At 40.3% G+C, this 24870-nt stretch overlaps 1 protein-coding gene across 1 annotated transcript in view; it reads right to left on the reverse strand.

The window, feature by feature from the left end:
* LOC135204058 (SID1 transmembrane family member 1-like) overlaps positions 1-24304 on the reverse strand; it is a 72451-nt gene extending 48147 nt beyond the window's left edge. The window contains exons 1-7 of the mRNA XM_064234029.1: positions 23420-24304; positions 20913-21046; positions 16226-16396; positions 5126-5270; positions 4407-4490; positions 2901-3130; positions 373-491 (exon numbers count right to left, since the gene is read on the reverse strand). Of these exons, the coding sequence (XP_064090099.1) occupies positions 373-491; positions 2901-3130; positions 4407-4490; positions 5126-5270; positions 16226-16396; positions 20913-21046; positions 23420-23839 (1303 nt within the window). The 5' untranslated portion in view covers positions 23840-24304. The remainder of the gene's footprint in view (positions 1-372; positions 492-2900; positions 3131-4406; positions 4491-5125; positions 5271-16225; positions 16397-20912; positions 21047-23419) is intronic.
* Positions 24305-24870: the final 566 nt, after the last annotated feature.

Consider the following 24870-nt stretch of genomic DNA (forward strand, 5'->3'; position numbering starts at 1 on the left):
ATCAAAAGTCGTAGCCTAGCATATCTATGGAGCCTATTATGATAAACCTCCGCAGCCGCTGTAGACATGAGAAAAGGCAAGAATGAGTCCTATAGTACTCTATCAGTGTCAACTTGCACTATACTGGCCAGACCAACTAAAAGAGAATTCTTTGAAACTGGTTGGTCTATCAGCCCCTCAAGGACCATAAGAGTAACAGCGGCTACTCTACAAAAACCTCAGTCATTCATGATGTTTGATATCTGGTCAAAACTTATCCACATACAGTACTATTCATTGTTTATAAATGTAATCTCAAAGAGAGGCATTTCATATACTTTTGGAAAAGCAAATTTGTGTCAAGTACAGTACTAGCACAATATACATCTTTACCAGCATTTCCACTAATGGCAGCATACGATGGTGAAGGTCCTGCTGTAGCAATATCTTCTGGGGAGCCAATGATTGAATCATCCAACATGCTCCTTTCTCGAGGCTGCTTACGCTTAGATCTGAAGAGGGGAAAAAGAAATAAATAACTTGCCATTTAACAAAATTTAAACTATGATGATATTTCCTTAACATTAACATCCAACCTCTTCAAAACAGTAAAAAACCATGTCGCTTAACTCAAACAAAAGGCAAAAAGCAAGGCAAACGACAGTGACTTTCAAGGGAAGCTTCCAAGAAAATAATATATGTAAGGTACACTAAAGGCAAAACAAAATAGGGACTAATCTCTTAAATTTCTTTAAGTCTCGGATTTTACTATTTCTGGGAATAACTCTTTAAGTTCATTTGAATTCTGTTTTCCTTGTTCTTTCTACAAGACTTCCACAGAGAGAGAGAGGAGAGAGTAGAGAGAGAGAGAGAGAGAGAGAGAGAGAGAGAGAGAGAGAGAGAGAGAGAGAGAGAGAGAGCAACATGTTGGAGCCATCAATACTTTTTTCAAGTCATAATGTGACACCATAAAGTTATAGAGCGTTCCCCATAGGGTTTGCATCAGTGGTTTTGCTACTGCACTGAGTACTGTCCTGGAAGACTGGAAGCTCTCTCATAGTTACTGCAAGCATAGTAGTAGAAGTTAAAATATAGGAGGTGGAGCCCACTCATAGGGGTCCCAAATTGTTGGGTAGCCACACCCAGTGGGACAACAATTTGGGACCCCTACGAGTGGGCTCCACCTCCTATATTTTAACTTCTACTACTATGCTTGCAGTAACTATGAGAGCTTCCAGTCTTCCAGGACAGTACTAATTGCAGTAGCAAAACCACTGATGCAAACCCTATGGGGAGCGCTCTATAACTTTATGGTGTCGCATTATGACTTGAAAAAAGTATTGATGGCGCCAACATGTCGCTCACCAATATAACCACCCTATTACATTCTTCTCCCTACTGTCTGAAACTTTTGAAGAGTCTGTTGTCGCACAACTCGCTGAACAAGCCTAACAACACAACTGCACAATATAGTATATGCTCATCTTGGAAAAGTGGAAACTGGGAAAAAATAATAGCACGAGTTTCCTCCCTTTCTAAGCCTAAGAAGGCTTGGTATGACTCAGAGCCATATAAGCCTCCAGTCACAGGTATAGATTCCTCAAACAACAGAAGAGGGGACAGCAACAGGAGCAGCACCCCTTTTGAAGCAGATAAAATACAGTTTTGCCAAAATGAGCCATGTCCTGGCCTACGGGGTCCCCAATTTTGTCTACCAAAATTTTGAGAGAAAATATAAAAATAAGGCTGCAAAACTTGCACAAGTTGATGGCATTGTTTTGGCTTTTGTATTGCATGCATTCTACTGTCTCAATGCATTTAAGTAGCATGACTTCAGTTGGTACAGCACACTAATTATTGTAGTTTCTTTGGGTCATTTATTTTATAAATACTTTGTATTATAATTTTCAAGTTCAGTGATTTAATTATTTAATAAGCATTCCTGAAGTTGACATACCAGCCAAATGGAAAACTTGAACATATTACCATGTAATACATAGTGTATTTTAACTGCTCACACATATTAAGAAAGTTTTTAGATAAAAATTGTCACGTGAGTACTAATGAATAGGACTACACCTGAAAGTATCCGATATAGGCTTATACTGAATTTTTTTTTATCCCACATAAAGGAAATGCTAAACAAGGAAATATTAGAAATATGGAATTGCACAGTTACACTTTGCAAAACACAGCACAAATAGAACAAAATAAAAATAAAATTTAAGGTCTACACAATACATTTATCACAAATAAAAATAAAGTAAATCTTCAAAACCTGAAAATATTTTGCACATTATTACCATTTGCAAAAGTACCAGATAGTTGTTTGATTATGATATTCTTGCTATATTAACATTAACCTACCACAATATTACTTTTGTAAGCTATGTAGTTATGTTCCATTAAAGTTAGGTTACTCAGAGGAGAGTAAATATACTAATACACAATATAATATAAGTTACTCCTCATCCATCAATTCGCCTACCATAATCTGCCAATTACAAAACAAATCACTGTTACTGTATATGTTTTCTTGTTTATATTTTTTATCATTATTTCAACAAAAGTGTAATTTATATATTTCATTCAGAGATCATACGTAGGAGCTCTGAATACTATCCAGCAAGATAATCTTTCTCTGTGGTTTGGATAAGACTATGAAAACAGAACCTTAGGCCTCTACTCTAGGACACAAAGTAAATTCCAAAGATTTCTGGAAAACTATTGCACCTTTGACATCAGGAAACATGGTATAAATGGAACAACTGTTAGCTGTGAGAAATCTTGGATGTTCAAGGGTAGTTTACACTATAATGTCTTTGTTACCACAATTTTATACTCAAAAGACCAGACCCTTGAAGAATCCAAGGTGGGACATGCATTAGTAATTACTAATCTAAACCAAAGCAGAGACATACCTTATGTATGATATGCAGCCTAAAACAATGGTAACAATGTAGAAAAAGGCACAGAATCCTAAACCAGCAAATATTGCAGCTAAATATTCCACTTTCGTTATCTTTTCCTCCACAAGCAAAGTGACTGTCTTCTTACGAGTCCGGTACACATGTTGGTAATTCGAAGAGCAAGGTTCATCATTCGATAGCATTACCACTACAATATAAAAGCCATTGGGGTAATCACTTTTCTGAAAGAGCAAAAGCAAGGATTCTGTTAAAATCAAACGGCAATCCTCAAACATAGATCTCTTCCAAAACAACACATCTACTTCAAATACCATCCATTTTTCTTTCTCTCTCAATGATCACCTAACATTTTCATCTTCCTATTGCAAGTGCTGCCTTCTGGCTTTTACTTTCCTCTGCTCTCTAAGGTTTCTTCCCACACAGAGGTCTTACTTAATTTTACTCTAATTTTCAACCATTATTTTATATTAAACCTGTCAGGCAAGATTTTAACTGAGGTTTGTGCATACAAATTTATAATTTCAATAAATGGACAACAGTATGAAGGAAAAACTTGACGACACAACTTTAAATCCTTCTTGACAGACAATAGTACAGAAAACTATTAATTCCAGGCCTTGTGAAATATTTCTGCATCATTATCAACAAAAATGTTTAACATCAGGGTTTTGATTTACTGAGGGACATTTTAAACAAGCTATCCCGAGTGTCTTCTGTCAAGTGCAATTACTGCTTGAATTCCAATCTCAGCCAGGTCTTCATCGATGTAAGTTCACCATGATTTTCTATCTCTTCTTAATGGACTTAGCCTTCCTACTTTGCTAAACAGCTACTCCTCATCCCTTGTCTTCTCAAGTTCAAGTCAGTGAGTCTCAGTTTCTGTATAACACCATTATTTTCACAAGACAGACATTATCTTGCCATGACATGTACAGTATATTATTGCAAGAGGAATCTACAAATTCCCTATACTATATTACTTTTCATATAAAGGTTATCATTACTATTTAAACAGGACTTGGCTCCTCACAATTGGATATGACCTTCCTATTAAGTACTCTTCTTTATTCTTGCTTTAGTAGTCTCATATTCTCTAATAAGATGTCAATTAAAATTATAGGCTGAAGCAGAGGTTTGTAATAAGTTTAACAACCCAGATTTCACCTGTTTTGGTATTATCTATAACTCATCATAATCACATCTGTGACTTTCAGGGTTTCTACAATGGTAGTAGAGGAGAAAATATATATTTAGAAATATCATAAGGGACCTGAAACCAACCCACCATGAATATCAATAGTCAATGACAGTGTAAAAATCCTAAATGATAAAATGTAAGTTGACAGTAGGCCCCAAGACAATTACTGTCATCAAGTAATTCAAAGACCACTGCTTGAAATTCTTAACATTCTACAGGGTTGGCTTTCTTCTGCATAAAATGTCTTAAAATAAAGCTTTAGCAAGAATAAATAAATAAATAAAAACTGGTATACTAACCCTAACAGTGATCCCTGCTTGATATGTCATGGTCTGATAGAAATTTCCATACTGAACATTCTCTTCACTGTCAAAAACAGGGCACTGAAAAAAGAATGACAATGAATTAACTGTTTATATAAATCTTGATAAATGACAAAAGCTTAATGTTAAATGATTAACTATTCACAGTGTTCTGGTATTACAATATCTGGAAACGTCCAGAACAACAATAAAATAAAAAAAAGAATAAATCTTAAGATAAATTGTAGTGAAATGTTGAAATTACAGCAATTTTAAACTTGAAACTATTTTCCTCTGCTTTCCACACCTAGAATATCAAATAATCAAAAGGCAAGATGTCAATTCTTACACTAACCTTTGGTTTACCCTTCCAGAAATTTAAAATTTTAAAAGAGAATCTGGCAAAAACAAACTCCATGATATTTATAAGATACAAATTCCCAAACATAAAAATTAGTTATTATAATTAGTTACATATTTTCATTTCATAGAAAATTTCAATTTCAGGAGTAACATGATAGTCAGAAGGCTTGAAAAAATTGCAGCTATTATTACAGTACTCCTTATTCACAAACAAAGGCACTGATGAGCTGTGGGAATTTATCTCAAATCCCATCATCAGGGTTACTTATCTATAAAAATTACATCAAATAAGGAAATAATAAAAAAAAAACTAGTACATATACTCATGAATTAGATATGACCAATTAACTTACTGTTATGTTCTGAATGGCTACCATAGCACAAAAATCATCCTGAGCATTAGCTTTGACCAAAACCATTTCCACATCATCAGGAAACACAAATTCGTAAAATACAGGCTGTGATGGAGTAATTTCAAAAGTCTGCAGATTGTGGAGTCTGTAAAGAGAAAGTGCCATGATATAATTCCCTTAGAGCTGAGTTTGATGCGAGTAAAAACTATAAAAGGCTATACATATTCATATTTCTCCTGTCCTTTTCCATCCATTTTTATTATTATTCCATATGTAACATGGCTAGATTTGTCTGAATAAGGATTTGATCTATCTTTTTATAATTTGAAAGGCTGGAATCTGACACTTTTTTTCAGTAAAAAAGTTTACTACTATATCACAAAAATGATTTTAACTAATTTTCTAAGATGATTTTTTGAAGGCTTAGATGGTATGTAAGCATTTTAAAAATTATGGTAATTACCCAAAAATCATTCATGTTATATAAATTTTTAACTTTTAAGTGGTAAATTTTCTCAAGTAAAGAGATGATTTTAACAAAATTATAAACAATTTTTGAAGGGATATATAACATCATTTTACTGATAAAGATCAATGTGCAGATAAGATAGATTTTGGCAGTTGATAGAAAATCTAAAGGATTAAAAGCCTGTGTTAAAATGTTCTATGGGCTTATAAGAAAAATGGCAGAATGTCTCCTTAAGTCATAAAAGTTCCAGGTATGGAAGCAGCTATAAAAGACCAGTTGAAGGGCCCAGGATATCATGGAGAAAGGGCACAGAGAACTAGTTGGAAATTCTATATCTAATCCTGCAAAGGGAAACATGATATTGTTATGATACAATAAAGTTTCATACATACTTACCTGGCAGATATATACATAGCTATCGACTCCGTCGTCCCCGACAGAAATTCAAATTTCGCGGCACTCGCTACAGGTAGGTCAGGTGATCTACCGCCCTGCTCTGGGTGGCAGGACTAGGAACCATTCCCGTTTTCTAATCAGATTCTCTCTTCCACCTGTCTCCTGTGGGGAGGCTGGGTGGGTCTTCAATCGTATATATCTGCCAGGTAAGTATGTATGAAACTTTATTGTATCATAACAATATCATTTTCATACATTCAACTTACCTGTCAGATATACATAGCTGACTGACACCCTTTGGTGGAGGGCAAGAGACAGCTAACTACTGACTAGACAGGTAAACAACATATGTTGTAGGTATTTATAGACCTTGGTTCCTACCTTATCAGGTGGAAGACTTCGTGGCTACTGCCCAGGAGTCTGCTTCACCTCAAGAGCCTTAGCGAGATAGTGATCTGCGGCCAAGAGTTCTTGTGGGTCTGTTGATGGGGTATCATCCGCTTACTCGGCAGAGCCTAACTGGCATTTGTCAATGGGTGCTAATCCGCCTATATAACAACACGCCTTCTTTAAGGAGCACACAACCGATCCCGATCACCCGATCCTAACACCCGTGTTAGTTCTAAGATTGCCAAGAGTCATCCCCGAACTCTTAGCAAACAACCAAAAACTCGATAATCACACATACAAACGTACAAAAAAAAAATTTTTGTACCCCTCTAAAAGTCAGTTACCACTCGATCTCCTAGTGAAGAGAAGTGAAGGTCGCCTGTATGACATCTGACACTTCCCTGCACAGGAAATTCAAGAACACATTCGACAAGAGGGTTACATACACTTATTTAAGGATCGGTGCTCGCTCCATTACCCAGAACCGTCTGTGCTGACACAAACGGACCTAGAGAATAACATTTCTCATACATAACGCGAACATCCTTTAAGTAATGAGATGCAAACACTGAGTTGCATCTCCAATAAGTTGCATCCAAAATATTTTTAAGCGACATATTTCTTTGGAACGAAACAGACGTCGCGATTGCCCTTACTTCATGAGCTCTTACTCTTAATAGATTAAAAGTCATCTGGGCAGTTCTTATGAGCCTCAGTAATTACACTTCTAACAAAGAAGGCTAAGGCATTCTTAGACATTGGTCTTTTGGGTCCTTTACTGAGCACCATAGACCGTGTTGCGAACCCCCCAACTGCTTCTTTCTGTCCAGATAGAATTTAAGTGCTCTAATTGGGCAAAGGGATCTTTCTGCCTCTCTGCCTACCAGACTAGCAAGTCCTTTTACCTCGAAGTTCCTGGGCCAGGGATTCGAAGGATTCTCATTCTTAGCAAGAATGAGAGTCTGGAATGAACAAATCGCAGAGTCTCCCTTGAAGCCAACTCGTGACTCAAGGGCGTGCAACTCGCTGACTCTTTTTGCCGTAGCGAGAGACAGCAGAAATAAACACTTTCTAGTGATATCTCGAAAGGAAGCCGTGTGTGGTGGTTCGAACTTTTCGGAGGACAGAAATTTCAGGACCACATCCAAGTTCCAGCTTGGAACTCTGGGTTCTACTGACTTTGATGTTTCAAAGGAATGAATGAGATCGTGTAAATCCTTATCATTTGTCAAATCTAATCCTCTGTTTCTGAATACTGCTGAAAGCATGCTCCTGTACCCCTTAATAGTCGGTACAGAGAGATTGGGAGGATTTTTCCCCCAGGAAAAGAAGGAAATCCGCAATTTCGGTCACAGAAGTATTGGAAGAGGACAGCTTCTTCGACCTGCACCAACTTCTGAAAACTTCCCACTTCGATTGGTACACTCGCCTAGTAGATGATCTGCGGGCTCTGGCAATTGCGCTTGCCGCCTTGCGAAAAAACCCTCTCGCTCTGACAAGTCTTTCGATAGTCAAAAGGCAGTCAGAGCAAGAGCGGGTAGGTTTTGATGGTACCTCTCGAAGTGGGGTTGTTTGAGCAGATCTATCCTGTTTGGAAGAGATCTGGGGAATTCCACTGTCCACTCCATTACCTCTGTGAACCAAATTCGGGATGGCCAATATGGGGCTATCAGAGTCATTTTGGTTCCCTTCGAGGCCACGAACTTTCTGACTACTTCCCCCAGTATCTTGAATGGGGGCGTACACATCTAGCCCTGACCAGTCCAGGAGAAAGGCGTCTATTGCATAAGCCCTGGGATCTTCTACTAGGGCGCTAAATGTGTCTATCCTTTTGGAGAGGAACGTGGCGAACAGATCTATTTGAGGCTTCCCCCAAAGATATCAAAGGCTCTGACAGACTTCCGAGTGGAGGGTCCATTCTGTAGGAAGGACCTGGAACCTCCTACTCAGTCTGTCCGCTCTCACGTTCCTCTCCCCTTGGACAAATCTTGTTAGGAGAACTACATTCCTTTGATTCGCCCAAATCAGCAGATCTCTTGCTAGTTCGTATAGGGCGAGAGAGTGAGTTCCTCCTTGTTTTTTGACATAAGCCAGAGCGGTAGATTGTCGGAGTTTATCTGTACCACTTTGTCTCTGACTATGTGCTCGAAGCTCTTTAGCGCAAGGTGAATTGCTAATAGCTCCTTGCAATTTATGTGCCCATGACACCTGTTCTTCCGACCAGGTGCCTGGCACTTCTTTGGATCCTAAGGTTGCACCCCAACCTGTCTCCGACGCGTCTGAGAACAATGTCAGGTTTGGGTTCCGTACTTCCAGGGATATTCATATGTTCTCTTCTAAGGGGGTCAACCACCACCTTAATTGATCTTTTATTTCTGCTGAGATTGGAAATGTGTTCAAGAGTTGTCCTGTCTTCCAACTTCAACTCCTTCTCAGGAAGAACTGAAGCGGACGGAGATGCTCGCTGAAGTGCGCTCTTTCTCTAAGAAGCTCGATACTGTGGTACAACCTTTCCTTATTCTCTCTTGAGAAGGAAATACTCGAAAACCCCGAGAATCCATCTGAATCCCCAGATAAACCATGCTCTGGCTGGGGATCATCTGAGATTTCTCGAGGTTTACGATCAATCCTAGTGATTTCGTCAGTTCCAAAGTTGTTGACAGATCCTCCAAACACTGCTTTTGAGACCTCCCTGCCCTGATGAGCCAGTCGTCCAGGTATAGGGAGACGTTTATCCCTTTCATATGTAGGTGTCTTGACACATTTTTCATCAAGTCTGTGAAGACTTGGGGAGCCATGGACAGGCCGAAACACAGGGCCTTGAACTGATAGATCCTTCCCTCGAACATGAACGAAGGTACTTCCTCAACGAATGGTGAATCGGGGTGTGGAAATATGCGTCTTGAAGGTCTAGGGACGCCATCCAATCTCCTTGACGGAGTGCTGCAGGGACTGAAGCAGACGTTTTCCATGCTGAACTTCTGTTGTTCTACGAATTTGTTCAGCGCACTTACATCCAGTACTGGTCTCCATCCCCCCGAAGCTTTCGCTACAAGAAACAAGCGATTGTAAAACCCCGGGGAGCTGTGATCCAGTACCAGTTCTATTGCTCTTTTGTCCCACATCTGCTCCACCATTTGACGAAGAGTATCCATCAGAACAGGGTCCCTGTATTTGGCGGACAGTTCCCTCGGTGATGTTGTCAAGGGAGGGCTGTCCTTGAATGGGATATAATAACCCTTCTTGATGATCGACATCGACCAAGGATCGGATCCTATGTCTTCCCAGGCTCCCGCAAAGAAAAGTAACCTGGCTCCTACAGGTGTCTGGAGGATAGTTTTCTCATTTTCCCTTCTTAAAGGGACGGAAGGAGGATCTTCCCCTTCTCTCTGTTGTCTTCCTTCTGGCGATAGATCTAGCCGGAGGGCCTCCTCGAAAGGGCTGCTGCTGAGCTGGACGAGCCCTTTTCTTTTCCTCACTGGCCACTGGTCTATTCTTCCTTGAAGACTGCCTAAGGAGATCTTGAGTGGCCTTCTCAGTTAGTGAATGAGCAATGTCTCTCACCAACTGAGAAGGGAATAAATGTTCTGAAAGAGGCGCAAACAACAAAGCGGACCTCTGCAAAGGAGAGACTGCCTTAGTGAGAAAAGCACTGTGAACCGCCCTCTTCTTTAGTATTCCCGCACACCAAAGAGGGAGCAGACTTCCGCCGATCCATCTTGAACAGCCTTATCAATACATGTGAGGATATTATGTAAGGTTCGGGGTTTAGTTGTTCCTTTTCCTGGGACTTCTTAGCCAGAACCCCAAGGGACCAATCCAGGAAGTTAAATACTTCTAAAGTGTGGAAAAGTCCCTTGAGGAGGTGGTCCATCTCTGAAAGACCCCATGCTGCTCTGGCCGAATTTAAGGCGTGTCTCCTCGAGGAGTCTACGAGACTCGAGAAGTCTGACTCGGCTGACACGGGCAGAGACAATCCCATATTCTCCCCTGTCTCATACCATATGCCTCTTCTACCCGTTAGTTTAGCAGGAGGCATACAAAAAACTGTCCTTCCTAACTCCTTTTTTGTCTTGATCCAGGAGTCAAGAGATTGTAGGGCCCTCTTCATGGAAATGGCAGGCTTCATTTTCAGGAAGGAGGAAGACTTGTGAGCTTTCGTACTTGAAAAGAGAGAGCGTGGAGAAGGAGGAGCAGCCGGAGCCAACGAATCTCCATACTCTTCTAAAAGGAGAGAAGAAAGAACTTTATAATTTGAAAGTCCTTCTTTATTAGTAATCTCGTCCTCCGAGACGTCCTCTAAGTTAATAGGCTCTGAAGGGAGAAGGCTCCCTTCTTTCGTCTGTCTCCTCCCTTGATCTCTTCCTTTCCGAAGAAGAAGCACTTCTAATAGGAGAGGGACTAAGAGTTACTCTTTCTCTATGCCTATCCTTAGGAGAGTCATGAATAATTTTAGTTTGATGCCTGGAGGACTCCTGGCGGTTGTCAGGCTCTTCTAGAGAATGCGCCTGGCGCTTAGCAGGAGTATCTCGCTCAGAATACTACCTGGCGCCTGGGAGGAGTATCATGCCTGGCAGGCGCAACGCGCTTCGATTACACCTGGCGCTTGGTAGGCGCATTGCGCTCCGAATACTCCTGGCGCCTGGGAGGAGTATTAAGCTCAGAATACTCCTGGCGCCTGGGAGGAATATCGACATCGGAATACTCCTGGCGTCTGGCAGGCGTATCGCATTCCGAATACTCCTGGCCCTTGGAAGGCGCATCTAATTCCGAATACTCCTGAAGCTTGGCAGGAGTATCGATCATGGTAGGCGCATTTTGCTTGGCAGGCGCATTGCGCTTAGCAGGCGCTTCACTCCTATCAGGAGCTTCCTCTTCTCCAGCTGGATCTCGGCGCTTGGTTGGAGTTCTAGGTCGTGAACGATGTACAGGAAACTCAGGCTCTTTGCGCCTACTTGGCGCCTGGCTCCTAGCTATCGCCAGGCGCTTGGCAGGAGTTACTTCCTTTTCCACTTCTCGCCTGTCTAACGCTCCACTCCCCCCAGAGATGGCCGCCTGTGCGACAACTCCCCTGGAAGGCTCGTTGCGCCTGACAGGAGATCGGTATTTAGATCTTTTAATCGGAAGCCTATCATCCTTCTTACGAGTAGGCTCCTTGGAAAGTACTCCTACCAAAGACGCTAATTGCTCCTGCATATTTAGCAAAATTTTCCTGGTCGAGGACTCGTTCGAATCAGGAGAGGGAGATCTGGAAGGCGCTCGAGGATCTCTTACAGTCCAAGGATCTAACTCCTTCCTAGCCTTCTTTATTACCGAAGGCGCATCTTCTTCAGAGAAGCGCTCGGGGCTAGAATTGAGTTCAGGTTCTTTCCAATTCCTCTTCAGCGGACGGGAAAGCTTCGACTCCTTCATCCTCTCTCGGAGAAGGCGAACTAGAAGACGAAAAGCACTCTCGTAGGATACTTTTCCTATAGCGGTCCCTGGCAGTCTGAGATGTAACAGATTCTGCCGAAGGGACGCCTGATCGTTGGGGATTCTCCACAACCTCCGTAAGGCTTTCGACTTTCCTTCTCCTCTGGGCCAGGGAGCTTGGAAGCGGTCTAGACCTGGGGAGCATCGCAGAGATGACCAGACGCCCCCTCCACCACACTGGGGACACTAAAATCACTTGAAAAACCACATTCACTTTTCTCACCTTCCAATGCTGCCATTTTTTCCTGCATTTTCTGAAGGGAAGCTCTGAGTTCCGCAATTTCCGAAGCAGAATCAGAGGGGTTAGCAACCTGTGAACAGGCTGAAACAGAATGCGAATAATTATCAGAAGAAGAAGCTACAGAACTAGATAGAAGTTCACGAGATTTCCTGCGGCTTTTGTAAACCGCCTTCCTCTCTCTATCTTTCTCTAACTTCTTCAAGTAAGAAGTTAGATTCTTCCATTCTTGCGCACTCAATCTCTCGCACTCGTTACACGTGTTCTCAATCGAACACTCAACCATTCTACATCCACTGCATGTAGTGTGAGGATCTACCGAAACTTTCGGAATCCTCACCTTACAGCCCTCATTCACACACACTCTGAAACTAACACTAGAGTCAGACATATTCAAGAAAATCCAAAGCCAAGTCCAAAAAACAGTCCATGATAGCGAATGCCAAACAACGATCCAAGTACGTCACCAAAAATCAGTCGAAAGATGATCAAAAAGCGTTGAAAAAAGAATTCCAGTCAGGAGGTAGTAACAACAATGTTGACACTACCGGCGACAGAGAGAATCTGATTAGAAAACGGGAATGGTTCCTAGTCCTGCCACCCAGACAGGGCGGTAGATCACCTGGCCTACCTGTAGCGAGTGCCGCGAAATTTGAATTTCTGTCGGGGACGACGGAGTCGATAGCTATGTATATATCTGACAGGTAAGTTGAATGTATGAAAATGATATTTTTATAATAAAATAATGTTTTGTTCATATTTACCAAGTAATTACATAGCTAAGTATTTCTAAGTACTAGTAGCTAAAATCTGAAAATCGCAACAGCAATTCTTTTGTTTCGGTGCAGGTCAGTACCCCACCCATTACCGGGGAATAGGTAAACAACTCGGCACAGAAACTCAATTTTATTCAAGCCTTTTCATCCATGAGAGGGGAGGAGGGTGGGTTCCCATTCTGTAATTACTTGGTAAGCATAAACAAAACATTATTATATTATAAAAATATCATTTTTGTTCAAGTAACTTACCAAGTAATTACATAGCTGATTCCCACATTGTTAGGAGGTGGGATTCATGGATGAAAAACTATTTCAATTATAACTGATAAAAGCATGCAAATAGAAAAACCTTGCCATCATTAACATAATGCTTGCTGTTTCCTTACCTGTTAAGAGAGCTATAGCAGACAAAACTGCCTCTCAACTTAGTAGAGGCGTGGTGTTAGACCAGGGTCACCTACTACATAGTGGGGGCCTTACAGTGAGGAATTCACCAAACTCTTAGTAAAGCACAAATATTGCCCCTGTCCTGGGTGCAGTACCATTAACAACAACAAAGAGCAAGAATACTGACAAAACTACTACACCAAATATTAAAAACCACCACCCTACCAACAATTCTGGAGGGTATCCAGTACCAAGTACTGCCAGACTCCCCAAGGCCAGAGATATCGCCACTGCTCTAATCTCATGAGCCTTTACCTCCAAAACAGGAAGAGCCTCCACTGCTAACTGAGAATAGGCATCCCGAATGAGTCTATACGAAAGAACGAAAGGGCGTTCTTAGAGAGGAGGACATGAGGGATCCTTAACAGAGCACCACAAGCTATTGGAAGGTCCTCTAATGTTTTCAGTCCCGTGAATGCAAAATTTCAGAGCTCTTACTGGACAGAGAGTCTTTTCTTCATCTTCCACTCCTACTACACTAGACAAGTTCTTGCTAATAAAAGAATAAGGTCAAGGTTTTGTAGGATTTTCGTTCTTAGCTAGGAAGACTAAGGTAAATGAGACTAAATCATCTCCATTAGAGAAACCAACCTTTTTATCTAAAGCTTGAACTTCGCTCAATCTTCTGGCCAAGGCAAAGCAATCAGGAAGAGTGTGTTTCTAGTTAAAATTCCTGAATGAAGCAGAAGCTAGAGGTTCAAAAGGAGGACCAGACAGTCATTTCAGGACTATGTCTAAATTCCATGATACCTGCTGAGTGTCCTTACATTTGCAGGTATCAAAAGACTTAATAAGTCCGATAAGTCTTGACTTGAAGACAAATCCAATCCTCTGTGCCTAAATACAGGGCCTAGCAAAGCCCTATATCCTCTGGCTGTAGAAGAAGACAATCCTCTAGATGTCCTTAAGTACAGAAGAAAATCTGCAATCTCTGTCACAGATGTTCGAGAAGGAGACTTGATTTCTTCTGCAGCAAACTCGGAAAATGTTCCACTTGTACTGGTAGACGCTGAAGGACAACTTTCTTCTACATATCGAGATCGCCTCTGCTTCTGCTCTCGAAAAACCCTTTGCTCTGAGGAGTCAGACAATAGTCTGAATCCTGTCAGAGCCAGAGTAGATAATTCTTGGTGGAACCTTGGCATGTGTGGTTGTCCAAGCAGTTTTCGTCTTTGGGGAAGAACCTGAGAAAATCTGATAACAGACTTACCAGATCCAGAAACCATTCCTGAGAGGCCAGACATCGCTAGAGAAAATCTCAAATAACAGACTAAAAAAACCTTCGAAACTGGTCAAAGTACTGTTAATTACACCTGACTAGTGATTACACATCGAATGGAAATGACAAAGGAATCAGAGTACTTCACCGAAGGTACGGGAAACTCTTGGCAAACGACAAAATCTAAATTCAAAGAAGGCTACAGTTCATGACCTTCGTGGGAAGCTGGAAGAAATAAAATTGAGCTTCTCTGCCAAGTTGTTTACCTATTCCCCCGTAGTGGGTGGGGTACTGACCTGCAACGAAACAAAAGAATCGCTGCTGCGATTTTCAAATTTTAGCTACCGGTACTTAAAAATATTTAGCTATGTAATTACTTGGTATTTACTTCAACAAAACTGACGTGAGAGTGCTACAAGAGGATGGAGCCTGACATTAATAAACTTCCTCTCTTGTATCTACTTACTACCCACAGGTGTATGATGAATGAAGGTTGACAGGATGAAACCCTAAGATTGGATTCATGGAGTTTATGCTAAAAAGCCAAGCACTGGGGGCAATATCTGCCATTCAACACTAAGTGAAATGAGGGAGGTTGAAGTTTGGTTTGGAACAGCAAAACAGACCTACAGAGTAAAAGATGAAGTACAAGGGCCTAAAGGTGAAACTGGAGAAGACCTTACAATTGCACTTAGAAAAGGGAAAGCAGGAATAGTGGTAAAGCACAAGGCTAAAAATTGGGTGAAGCTAGGGGCCAAAAGGGTACCTGCAAACACCCTTCTAGTTATGTTTACACTGCACTGTATGATGTCCACTGATGTCACTACCCCCTCTCAGAGAAAAACCACTAGGCAAATATGGCAATTTGTCGAAAATTGCATTTTTCCTAACTATACAAACCTGAGGTCCTTTTACAATAGGAAGGTAACTAGCAGCAGCTGGAACGGTCGTAAGCTTCGAACAAGGGAGTTCGGTAGTTAACTGCTTGTCCGACAGTGCGCGCACCGCGCAACTGGGAGGTGAATAATCACTTTTGCTTTAGGCCCAGGAAAAACGAAGAGTGAGGGGTGACATGAGGTGGGACTATATGTAAAAGACCTCAGGTTTGTATAGTTAGGAAAAATGCAATTTTTGACAAATTACCATCTTGTCTCCTAGTTGGTATGTGTATGTTATTTATCTGCTAAAAGCAACAACATTGTTTCCCAGGTAATGAAAAGAATTTTACTTTGTAAGAAATTTCCTTCCACTTAGTGAATGACCAAGTTGAAATCCATCTTACATGCAAGATGTAAGATAAGATCCTTAGTTTAAAATTTGTGTGTTATCTTTTAGCAGCCATTACAGTTAATTTCTTGAGAATTCACTTATCTTACTGACATTTTGGTATACATAATTAGTGGGGAGGTATCCTTTGTGACATAGCATAGGGTCAGTTTCTATTGAAGAACTCTCAGCATGATAATATAACTGATAGACTTTTTTTTAGTTAATTGTTAGTTCTTGGCTCACACCATACCAGATAGTATAGCATAATTAGAATGAGAGATGTTAGCTATAAAAAAGTTATTTATAGGTAATATATACCCATATAGGTAATATATACGCATTTGTTCCGATACGTAATACAAACCATCGGTCCTTTCACAACAATTACAGAATTACATTATTAAAAATCTTCACTACTTACTCAATGTGAAAATTATCTTCAAATTCAGCTGTAACACTATATGTTATATTTTTTGGTGAAGAGGTCGACAAATCAATAAACAGTCTCTGCTTGGTGTCCAAAGAGCCTTGTAACATGACTTTGTAGTTTTTAACAGGACACAGTGTTCTTGAAACTGTCCGATACTCTTCACTGCAAATAAAAGATACACAATAAGTTTTGGATACTAAATTCTATTACCTTAATAACACTATTTCTGCTAAAACAACCCTTGTATAAAAACAGAAAAACAATCAGCCCAACAAAGCAAAATAGATAACCAGTTTTAAATCTTAAGGACAAAATGCACTAAAAACTACAGTTGCATTACCAATTTTAGCCTTTTTTAAGTGATATATGTATTCCACTTTCCAGTTCAAGTCAATGTTTTAATGAAGTTATAAACAGAGACTATCAAACCAGACCCATGAGGCTGGAAAAATTAAATCTCCCTTGGCTTGCCAGTTTAGGAAACAAAAGTGCCAGCATACAGGATGGCAGCACAATTTTACGTATGTCAAATTTAGAAGAATATGAAGATCTGACTACAGCCTTTCATTAACACCATACATGCTTATCTACACGTTACCAAATCAACTCTTCTATAAAAATCAATGACATGCAGGTCTTGTCACACATATTCTCAAGAAGTAAGATATATTTTGCAGCATGTTATAAAATCAGTAGTATGATTCAAATCTAAACTATATATTCTTTCCTGAATGTGTCCTTCATCTCTAGTGTTTAATATCCTCTCCTATTGTTCCCAGGTATTTGTATCCTGTCTCATATATGTGTTTGATGCTATTCCCATTTGGTAGCTTTATCCCTTCAGTCCTTGTCACTTTGCCCTTTTGTATGTTGATCAAGGCACATTTTTCTATTTCAAATTCCATCCTGATGTCCCTAAATACAATCCTTACAGTCTGGATTAGGGTATCTATTTCCTTGATGCTCTTACCATACAGCTTGACGTCTTCCACGAACATCAGATAGTTAATTCTGTTGCCTCCTTTCTCGAGTTGGTACCCAGCACCCATCTTCTGCAGTATTTTTGTCATGGAAATCATGGATACTACGAAGAGTAGCACCATGAAATCGGTGATTTATGGCATCGTAACATGCCTCGTTCTAGTTATCGGTGCCATAAGATACCAATACAGGTAGTCCCCGGGTTACGACAGGTTCGGCTTACGACGTTTTGAGATTAAGGCGCTTTTCAATTATATTCATCAGACATTATTTCCAGGGTTACGACGCCTACAACGCTCATCTGGCAGATGAAATTTGACACCAAAAATGCAAAATAATCAATATTTGAAGGTTTTTTCTGATGAAAAATGCAATAAGAATGCAGTTTACATAGTTTTGAATGCACCCAAAGCATTAAAAGTAAGGATTTCTTAGGATTTTTGACGATATTCTGGCTTACAACGATTTTTGGGTTATAACGCGTCTCAAGAACAGAACCCCTGTCGTAACCCGGGGGGCGACTGCCTCTAATAGTTATGGCCATTAACTGGTTATTGGTGCCAAAAGGCGCCATAATCTCTGCATTTCGGTTAATGGCGGGTTTGCTTATCAGCACCCTGCTTAGAACAGGACCCCCGCCAATAACTGGGGACTACCTGTACAGGCAGTCCCCCCCCGGTTTACGACGGGGGGTTCTGTTCTTGAGACGCGTTGTAACCCGAAAATCGTCGTAAGCCGAAACATCATCAAAAATCCTAAGAAAACCTTACTTTTAATGCTTTGGGTGCATTCAAAACTATGTAAACTGCATTCTTATTGCAAATTTCATCAAAAATCCTTCAAATATTGATTATTTTGCATTTTTGGTGTCATATTTCTTCTGCCAGATGAGCGTTGTAGGCGTCGTAACCCTGGAAATAATTTCTGATGAATAAATTGAAAAGCGCCTTAACCTCGGAACGTCGTAAGCCAAACCTGTCATAACCCAGGGACTACCTGTATTCCAGTTGTGCTTTGTATTATTTAGGAAGCTGATGGTGTTTTCCTCTGCAACATATTTTTTTAGGCACTCTATTTGCCATGTGTGTGGTATTATGTCGAAGGCTTTCTTGTACTCAATCCATGCCATGCTTAGGTTGGTTTTCCTTCTCTTACTGTTCTTCATTACCATTTTGTCTATCAGGAGCTGGTTTTTTTCTGTCCCTACAATTCTCTCAGCAAGCATTTCTGCTGGTGGAGGATAGTGTTTGTATCCTCTAGGATACAGGACACCATCTGATGATACCTGTTAGTAACTTCCACATTATTGGTAGGCCAAAGATAGATCTGTAGTTACTTGCTATATTTCCTTTGTTCTTGTCTTTCTGTACTAAGGATGTTCTCCCTGTGGTCATCCACTTGGCCGCATGGTGATTTGTAATACAATGCTGGAGTTATTCTGCTGTTTGTGGGTGTAGGGTCTTGCAGTTTTTGAGCCAGTATCCATGGACTTCATCGGGACCCGGGGCTTTCCAAGCGGGAATTTTCCTTAGTTGATGTCTGATTGTATCTGTCATGATCTTCGTGAATCTTTGTTTTATTCTCCGAATTTCTTCTGTCTTGACTTCCTGGAGTCATGTTGCATGTTTGTTGCGTGATACTGGATTGCTCCATATGTTTTCCCAGAGTCTCTTACTTGGTTCGGCTTCAGAAATTTCCTGGTGGTTGTCTCTCCCTCTTAGTTGGCTATATATTCTTTTCTGGTTGGTTCTGAATAGTTTGCTCTGTTTGTATCCTTTATTCCTGTTCATGTACCATTGCATCTTGTGAGGTTTGGTTTGAGCCTCTGTTTTGTCTACTATTGTGTTGTATAGTGCCCTTTCCTGTACTATGTATTTCTCGTTCAGTTCCTCCCTTGTTTTCTTGCTTCTTAGCCTCTTTTCTGCCATCTTTTTCAGTTTACTCAAGTCAGATCTCATCACCATATAGTATCTGGTTCTTAGGACCTGATCTTGTTCTGCCTTCTGTTTCCTTCTTGAGTTCTCCCCTCTGTAGCCATTACCATGTTTCCGTAGCTGGCAAGTTCTTTAGTCTGTCTCATGTACTGTCCTTGCACTAGTGTGTTGGGCCATTCTTCTGTTCTGTTTATCATTCTCCTGTCTCTGTATATTTCTGGATCTTCGTCTACTTTTATCAGTCCTTCACCCATAAACTCTTGAGCCACTCGTTTTCACTGGTTTTCAGATATTATTATTATTATTGTAATAATAGCTTATCCTCACCTGCTTGTTAGTTGAAATTTGTTTAGCTTCAAATTCCAATAAAATATGCTAGTTCCTTAATTCTAAAAAAATCTTAAAAGTCTATTACGTAAATCCTAAACAATAAACACGTCATATCAAACATTCATAAAGGAGGACCAATTACAATGTTAAACTATTATACTTTACCACCCAGCACTATTGATTGACATGGTACCATTCACAATACAATGAAAAGGATAAAAGCCTTAAAAAAAAAAAAAAAAATTTTCTTAAGTACAGCTCCTAGAAAAGAACAACTTTGAAAAGAAAAGAAATTCTGGTGGGTCACTGAAAGAATGTATAGTATGTAAACAAATACAGTAGTACCTCGAGATACGAAAGGCTCAACTTACGAAAAACTCGAGATACAGAGCCAATACGAACAATTTAACGGTTCTACATACGAAAAGTTTTCAAGATACGAAAGGTTTCTGAAAGTCCGAGATTCGCCCGAACCACCGATAACAATTTTGAAACTCGCGAGCCGCCAACTGAGTAGACTCGCCACCATCCTCCTGCTCTCCCATAGGTTCCTGATGCTAGTCACCGCCATGAGATCCTTCTCTCCTATTGGACAGCATCCCTACCATCATGCATCTATTTTGTACATATACGTGGTGGCGTGCCTACCTCGTCCACTTCGTACTAGCATCGTTATTGTACGCACGCGGTATTCGTTCGGTCTAAAGATTTTGTTTAGTAACATAAATTCATTAGTGATTTCGTTGCTGTATACGTACTTTATCGTGTTGTGCGAAAACTTTATTGCACTTATACGTTAATGTGTTTCGTAAATTTTAGTTTATGTATGTTTTCCTTACATTTTTTTATGTGTTTTCGTAAAGTTAAGTGTACGTACGTACGTACGAATCTGCCGTTTGTCCTCCTCCTCCTCCTCTGCCGCCACTTTCGGAGATAGCCTCACTCGGAAGGTAAGCTTCCATATTTTACGTACAGTATTTCTTGTATACCATGTACACTAATACACTTATTTTACAGGTTAATTTGCATTTTGTTATTAAGTTAGGTATTGAATGGTCCCAAATTGTTGTAGTATTTCATTGTTTATAGGTCAATTTAGCTTTATTATGAAATTTACTGGGGTGTTTTTGGAGGGCTTGGAACGGATTAGCCATTTTACATGTAAAATGTGGCCCAAGATACGAAAACCTCATGATACGAAGGGCGCCTCGGAACGGATTAATTTCGTATCTCGAGGTACTACTGTATATAAACGTACAAACTAAATCATTCAGCTTAAACAAAACCACACTACAGTAAAGATGTTGGATCAATTCTAAAAAGAAAAAGCAAACAGATGCAAAACATACCATATATCGCAACAGCAGTGCAAGATTAAACATTGAAATAAAAAATTTTGGACTAAAATGAAGGTCAATAAAAAGGGTACATACAGAATAACATCGCTGGATGGGGGTTCCAAAGGAAGCTGCCAGGAGAGGACACCTCGCTGCTGTCGAACCACCACCAACAATGGATTTGTATAGTCACAATCAGCACTGCTTACAGTTACACGTACAGCATTTTTCTGCAAGAAAAACATTAAATTAAGAAACTCAATGCATAAATTATAAAATAAACATCAGAGGAATACACAGTGTAAGTATTTCAGTACAACATCCCATTAGCTGTAGGAAAAAACAGAATTACTATTAAGTGGTACTGCAGATGTCTGCAAATTAGATGTGGTATATCAGCCAACTCCTCGAAGATAAGCTACTGTCTCCATTCAAGTTATCTAGAAGGATGAAGTCTAAAACAATTCTACTGAAGGATTACAGTCTTTGTAAATTAATTAAGTTCATGATAACCTACAAAGTTCAAGTGGCTAAATCTATCATACCTGAAAGTTAAGTATATTAGCAAGTATATTGGAGAATGATAAAGCTTGTGTGCAACTGCCAGAAGCTGTTAAATGTCTAATGAAAACAAGTATTCATATTGGCAAGGAAAAAGAAAAATTAATTCCTTGCAAGACTTATTTGACCTATGGGTTTAAATAATTGCAATAAAAACATAGACAAGAACCAAAATCTGAAAGACATCTAAACTCAATGGCAGCAATCAGCAAAGTGGAGTGGAGACCAACAGGTGGGCAAGGCCTCCCTTTGCCTGTTGGCAGTTTACAGCTGTACCTTGTCAACAAGTTTGAATGGCTGTTCTAGCTCAAGTTTGCCAGCTAAATTCCTGTGTAAAGCACATTGGTGTAGAAACAAATAACAGTTAATATGGCATTCTATCAAGTATACATGCAGTGTCCTCTTTTGCATACTTAAATGTTCATAAACATTCACATTAAAATTCAATAGGTTTACCTCACTTCTGCAAGACTAAACATAGGCCAGTCTCCACAGTAGTATACAGCATAATCTATAGCAAAATGGGGATCTAGACATACAATGAGTTTTCTCCAATCTCGTCTGTCTTGTGCAATTTTTCTGCCCAAATTCCTATCTAGTTTACATCTTTTTCTGTGCTTTTTTTATCCTTTCTATTATTTTCTGTGTCGTCCTACAGGTTTCCCCGCTACTTTCTCATCTACATAATATTTTTCTGACTACCTGTTCCTTGTTACTTCTCACTGCAAGTTCACACCACCTCAAATCTTTAAGATCTTGGTCTCTTTTAGTCTTTGGACACCACATCTCTCTGCATTATTAGCAAGAAGATTTTACCATCATATAGATTGGCATTTGCCAAGCACTGGGACAACTAAGGCCATTCAGCACTGAAACAGAAATTGACAGTAAAAGGTTTAGAAGGTGTAACAGGAGGAAAACCTCGCAGTTGCACTATGAAACAATTGTTAGGAGAGGGCAGACTGTATGATGAAAGAAAGAGAACAGAAACAGAGGTACAGTAAAAGGAATGATAGTAGTTGACGCTGGCAGCTGAAAGGACGCTGCAAAGAACCTTAAGTAATGTCTACATTGCACTAAATGAGGTGCACCGATGGCATAACCCCTTATGGGGACCATCACAATGTGGCTCCAAAACTCCCATTTCCTTAGTAAGTGCCTATACCTCTGCTGTGCAAAGCAGTACAGAAACAGGATTAATGCACACACTGCCATGTTTTACTGTTTACTAATGGGAAACTTTTATTTACTTCATCCAACCAATGTCCCCAAGGTAAAAATACTGTCCCACCTCATCTAAGACCTGTCTTCCCACACACTTAAAAGTTCTGCTTTCCTCTGTTCAACTGACTGATTGACCCACTGTATATCTCTCCAATCTGCTTCCTCTCTGCTGCAAGGTGGCTTCTCCATATAATCTAAATCATCACCAACTTTTATTCTTCAAAGAACACATAGTAATATCTACTAATAAATTCATTAGTACCAAGATTACATCTAAGAAGGCTTAAATAATTTTTCCAAGGTCTATAAAATCATTTTGCAACATACTGGCAGCCTATAAAACTTCAACATTGAAAGAAAGTTGATTTAAATCATAATTCTATTTTGAAAATGTTGTTATGATGAGTGTTAGGTGTACTGTTATAATGCTGCAGAGGTAGTTATGTTGACCCGTCCGAGGAGCATGTTAAGTGCACTGTCATTGATGGCACCAATAACCTTACCACACCATGCTTTGAGCTAAGCAATGTGGAAAAAAAAAATCAGTTCAAATCACATGGATCGCAAATAACCCAGTATACCAATGCATAAAAGTGATCATATTTATAACCCTATAACCATAAAAAAATAGTTCTAACAAAGAATTCGCAAACTTTTGACAAGTATGACATTAAGTTAAATGCTACTCGAGTCTGAAAATCTGGACAATACGAAAATTATGTCGCATGAAATTTGAGCATGACTCTACATCACTGAAATAGACTAAGCCAGGCCTAGCCTAATCTAACTAGATTAATCGGAAGCTGGACAAAATTTACCTCCAACTGAGAAGTGTTATAGAAGAATTCAAACAAATACTCCGTAGTCTTGTTGATCCTCCCTGTGATGACCGTCCCAAATTCACCTTTGATAACCACAGAGTTTATGATATCGGTGATGTTGTCTCTCCCGTCAGAAGACAGCGCCGCACTGTGCGACATCACCGACACGCCTAAATTTTCTGGCAGCAACAGGTGAGACGCCTGATCGAGGGCACGCGCGGCACTCAGGGTCTGTCGGGTAGGTCTCGCGACCAGGTCACCGTTCCTTCCATTGTGGTGTACTCTGCCGTAACTGTGGAACCGAGGCCTTGTTGGCCCTTTCGACCTTGACATGCCACCAGATTCGGAGGTGGCCTTCAATCTCTCTGCCCAGAGCGTGAGGGGGTCTAAATTCGCGCTCTGAGGGTACAAGTCCATGCCCAGGTGCTTTCCTTTCTGGTGGTGTGGGGGTGCGACCCTCCTCCACTCTTCTCTAGGGCCAGCGTCCTCCAAATCTCCGAATGTTGGCTGGGGCCTATTTTGCGGAGCCCCGAATGGTGGTGCTCTGTCGCATTGACAGACGATAGGCTTAGTAAAAAGAACACTGAAGAGATCGGAATGAGAGTGAGGAGGGAAAGCAGGCCTGGCCCTGCCCTCCTAGGCTTCTTCCTCCTCAGCCACGAGAGAGACGTCATCTTGGGAGAAAACATTTTCTCTGGCCTCCAGATTTTGCAGAATGAGGCCAACACCCAGCCTACGAAATAGCACTAGGCCTACGCCCCAATATACACTTCCATCCACCTGCACCCAACAGAATTTAGTCCGATCAAGCTGTGTTAACTCCAAGAGTGAAAATCGTCCGTGGAAAAAACAAAATTACACCATGTCCAAGAGCGACTGCGGATGAGTGCATTGAGTGAGTGGTCCGAAGGTTGCGTTATCGTCCTTTGTTGTTGTTTACCTCTGACGTCATCAGAAATCTGCAGACTATAGTTTGGTCATTTTAAACAATTACAGGCCAAGTTGAGCATTTTCTTATGATCAATACGACTTTTCTAACTATTATAAAAACGTTATTCATGGCGTATTTACCTATTTCCTTGAAAATTTGCGAGTCAATACTAAATGCATTTGTTGACTGTCAAACGGCGCACGTTTCCCGTTTAAAAATTGAAGGATCGGATAATGAATAGACATTTTATATATATATACTATATATATATATGTGTGTGTGTGTGTGTGTGTGTGTGTGTGTGTGTGTGTGTGTGTGTGTGTGTGTGTGTAAGGACAACGCTTTTTCCTTATTTTCATCGAACCCAATCATCAAGTCGCGTTGTTTTCTTACTTCCGTCCGATAGAGCGTTCCGCGGCCTTCCCGCCGATGTATAACACATGCAATTCCATTATTTGTACGCCTTAATATATCTGAATGTATGTCTGTAAAGAAAACACAAATTTACTCGCTCAGA

The sequence above is a fragment of the Macrobrachium nipponense genome, chromosome 44, assembly GCF_015104395.2.
Source record: "Macrobrachium nipponense isolate FS-2020 chromosome 44, ASM1510439v2, whole genome shotgun sequence".
NCBI classification, from domain to species: Eukaryota; Metazoa; Arthropoda; class Malacostraca; order Decapoda; family Palaemonidae; genus Macrobrachium; species Macrobrachium nipponense.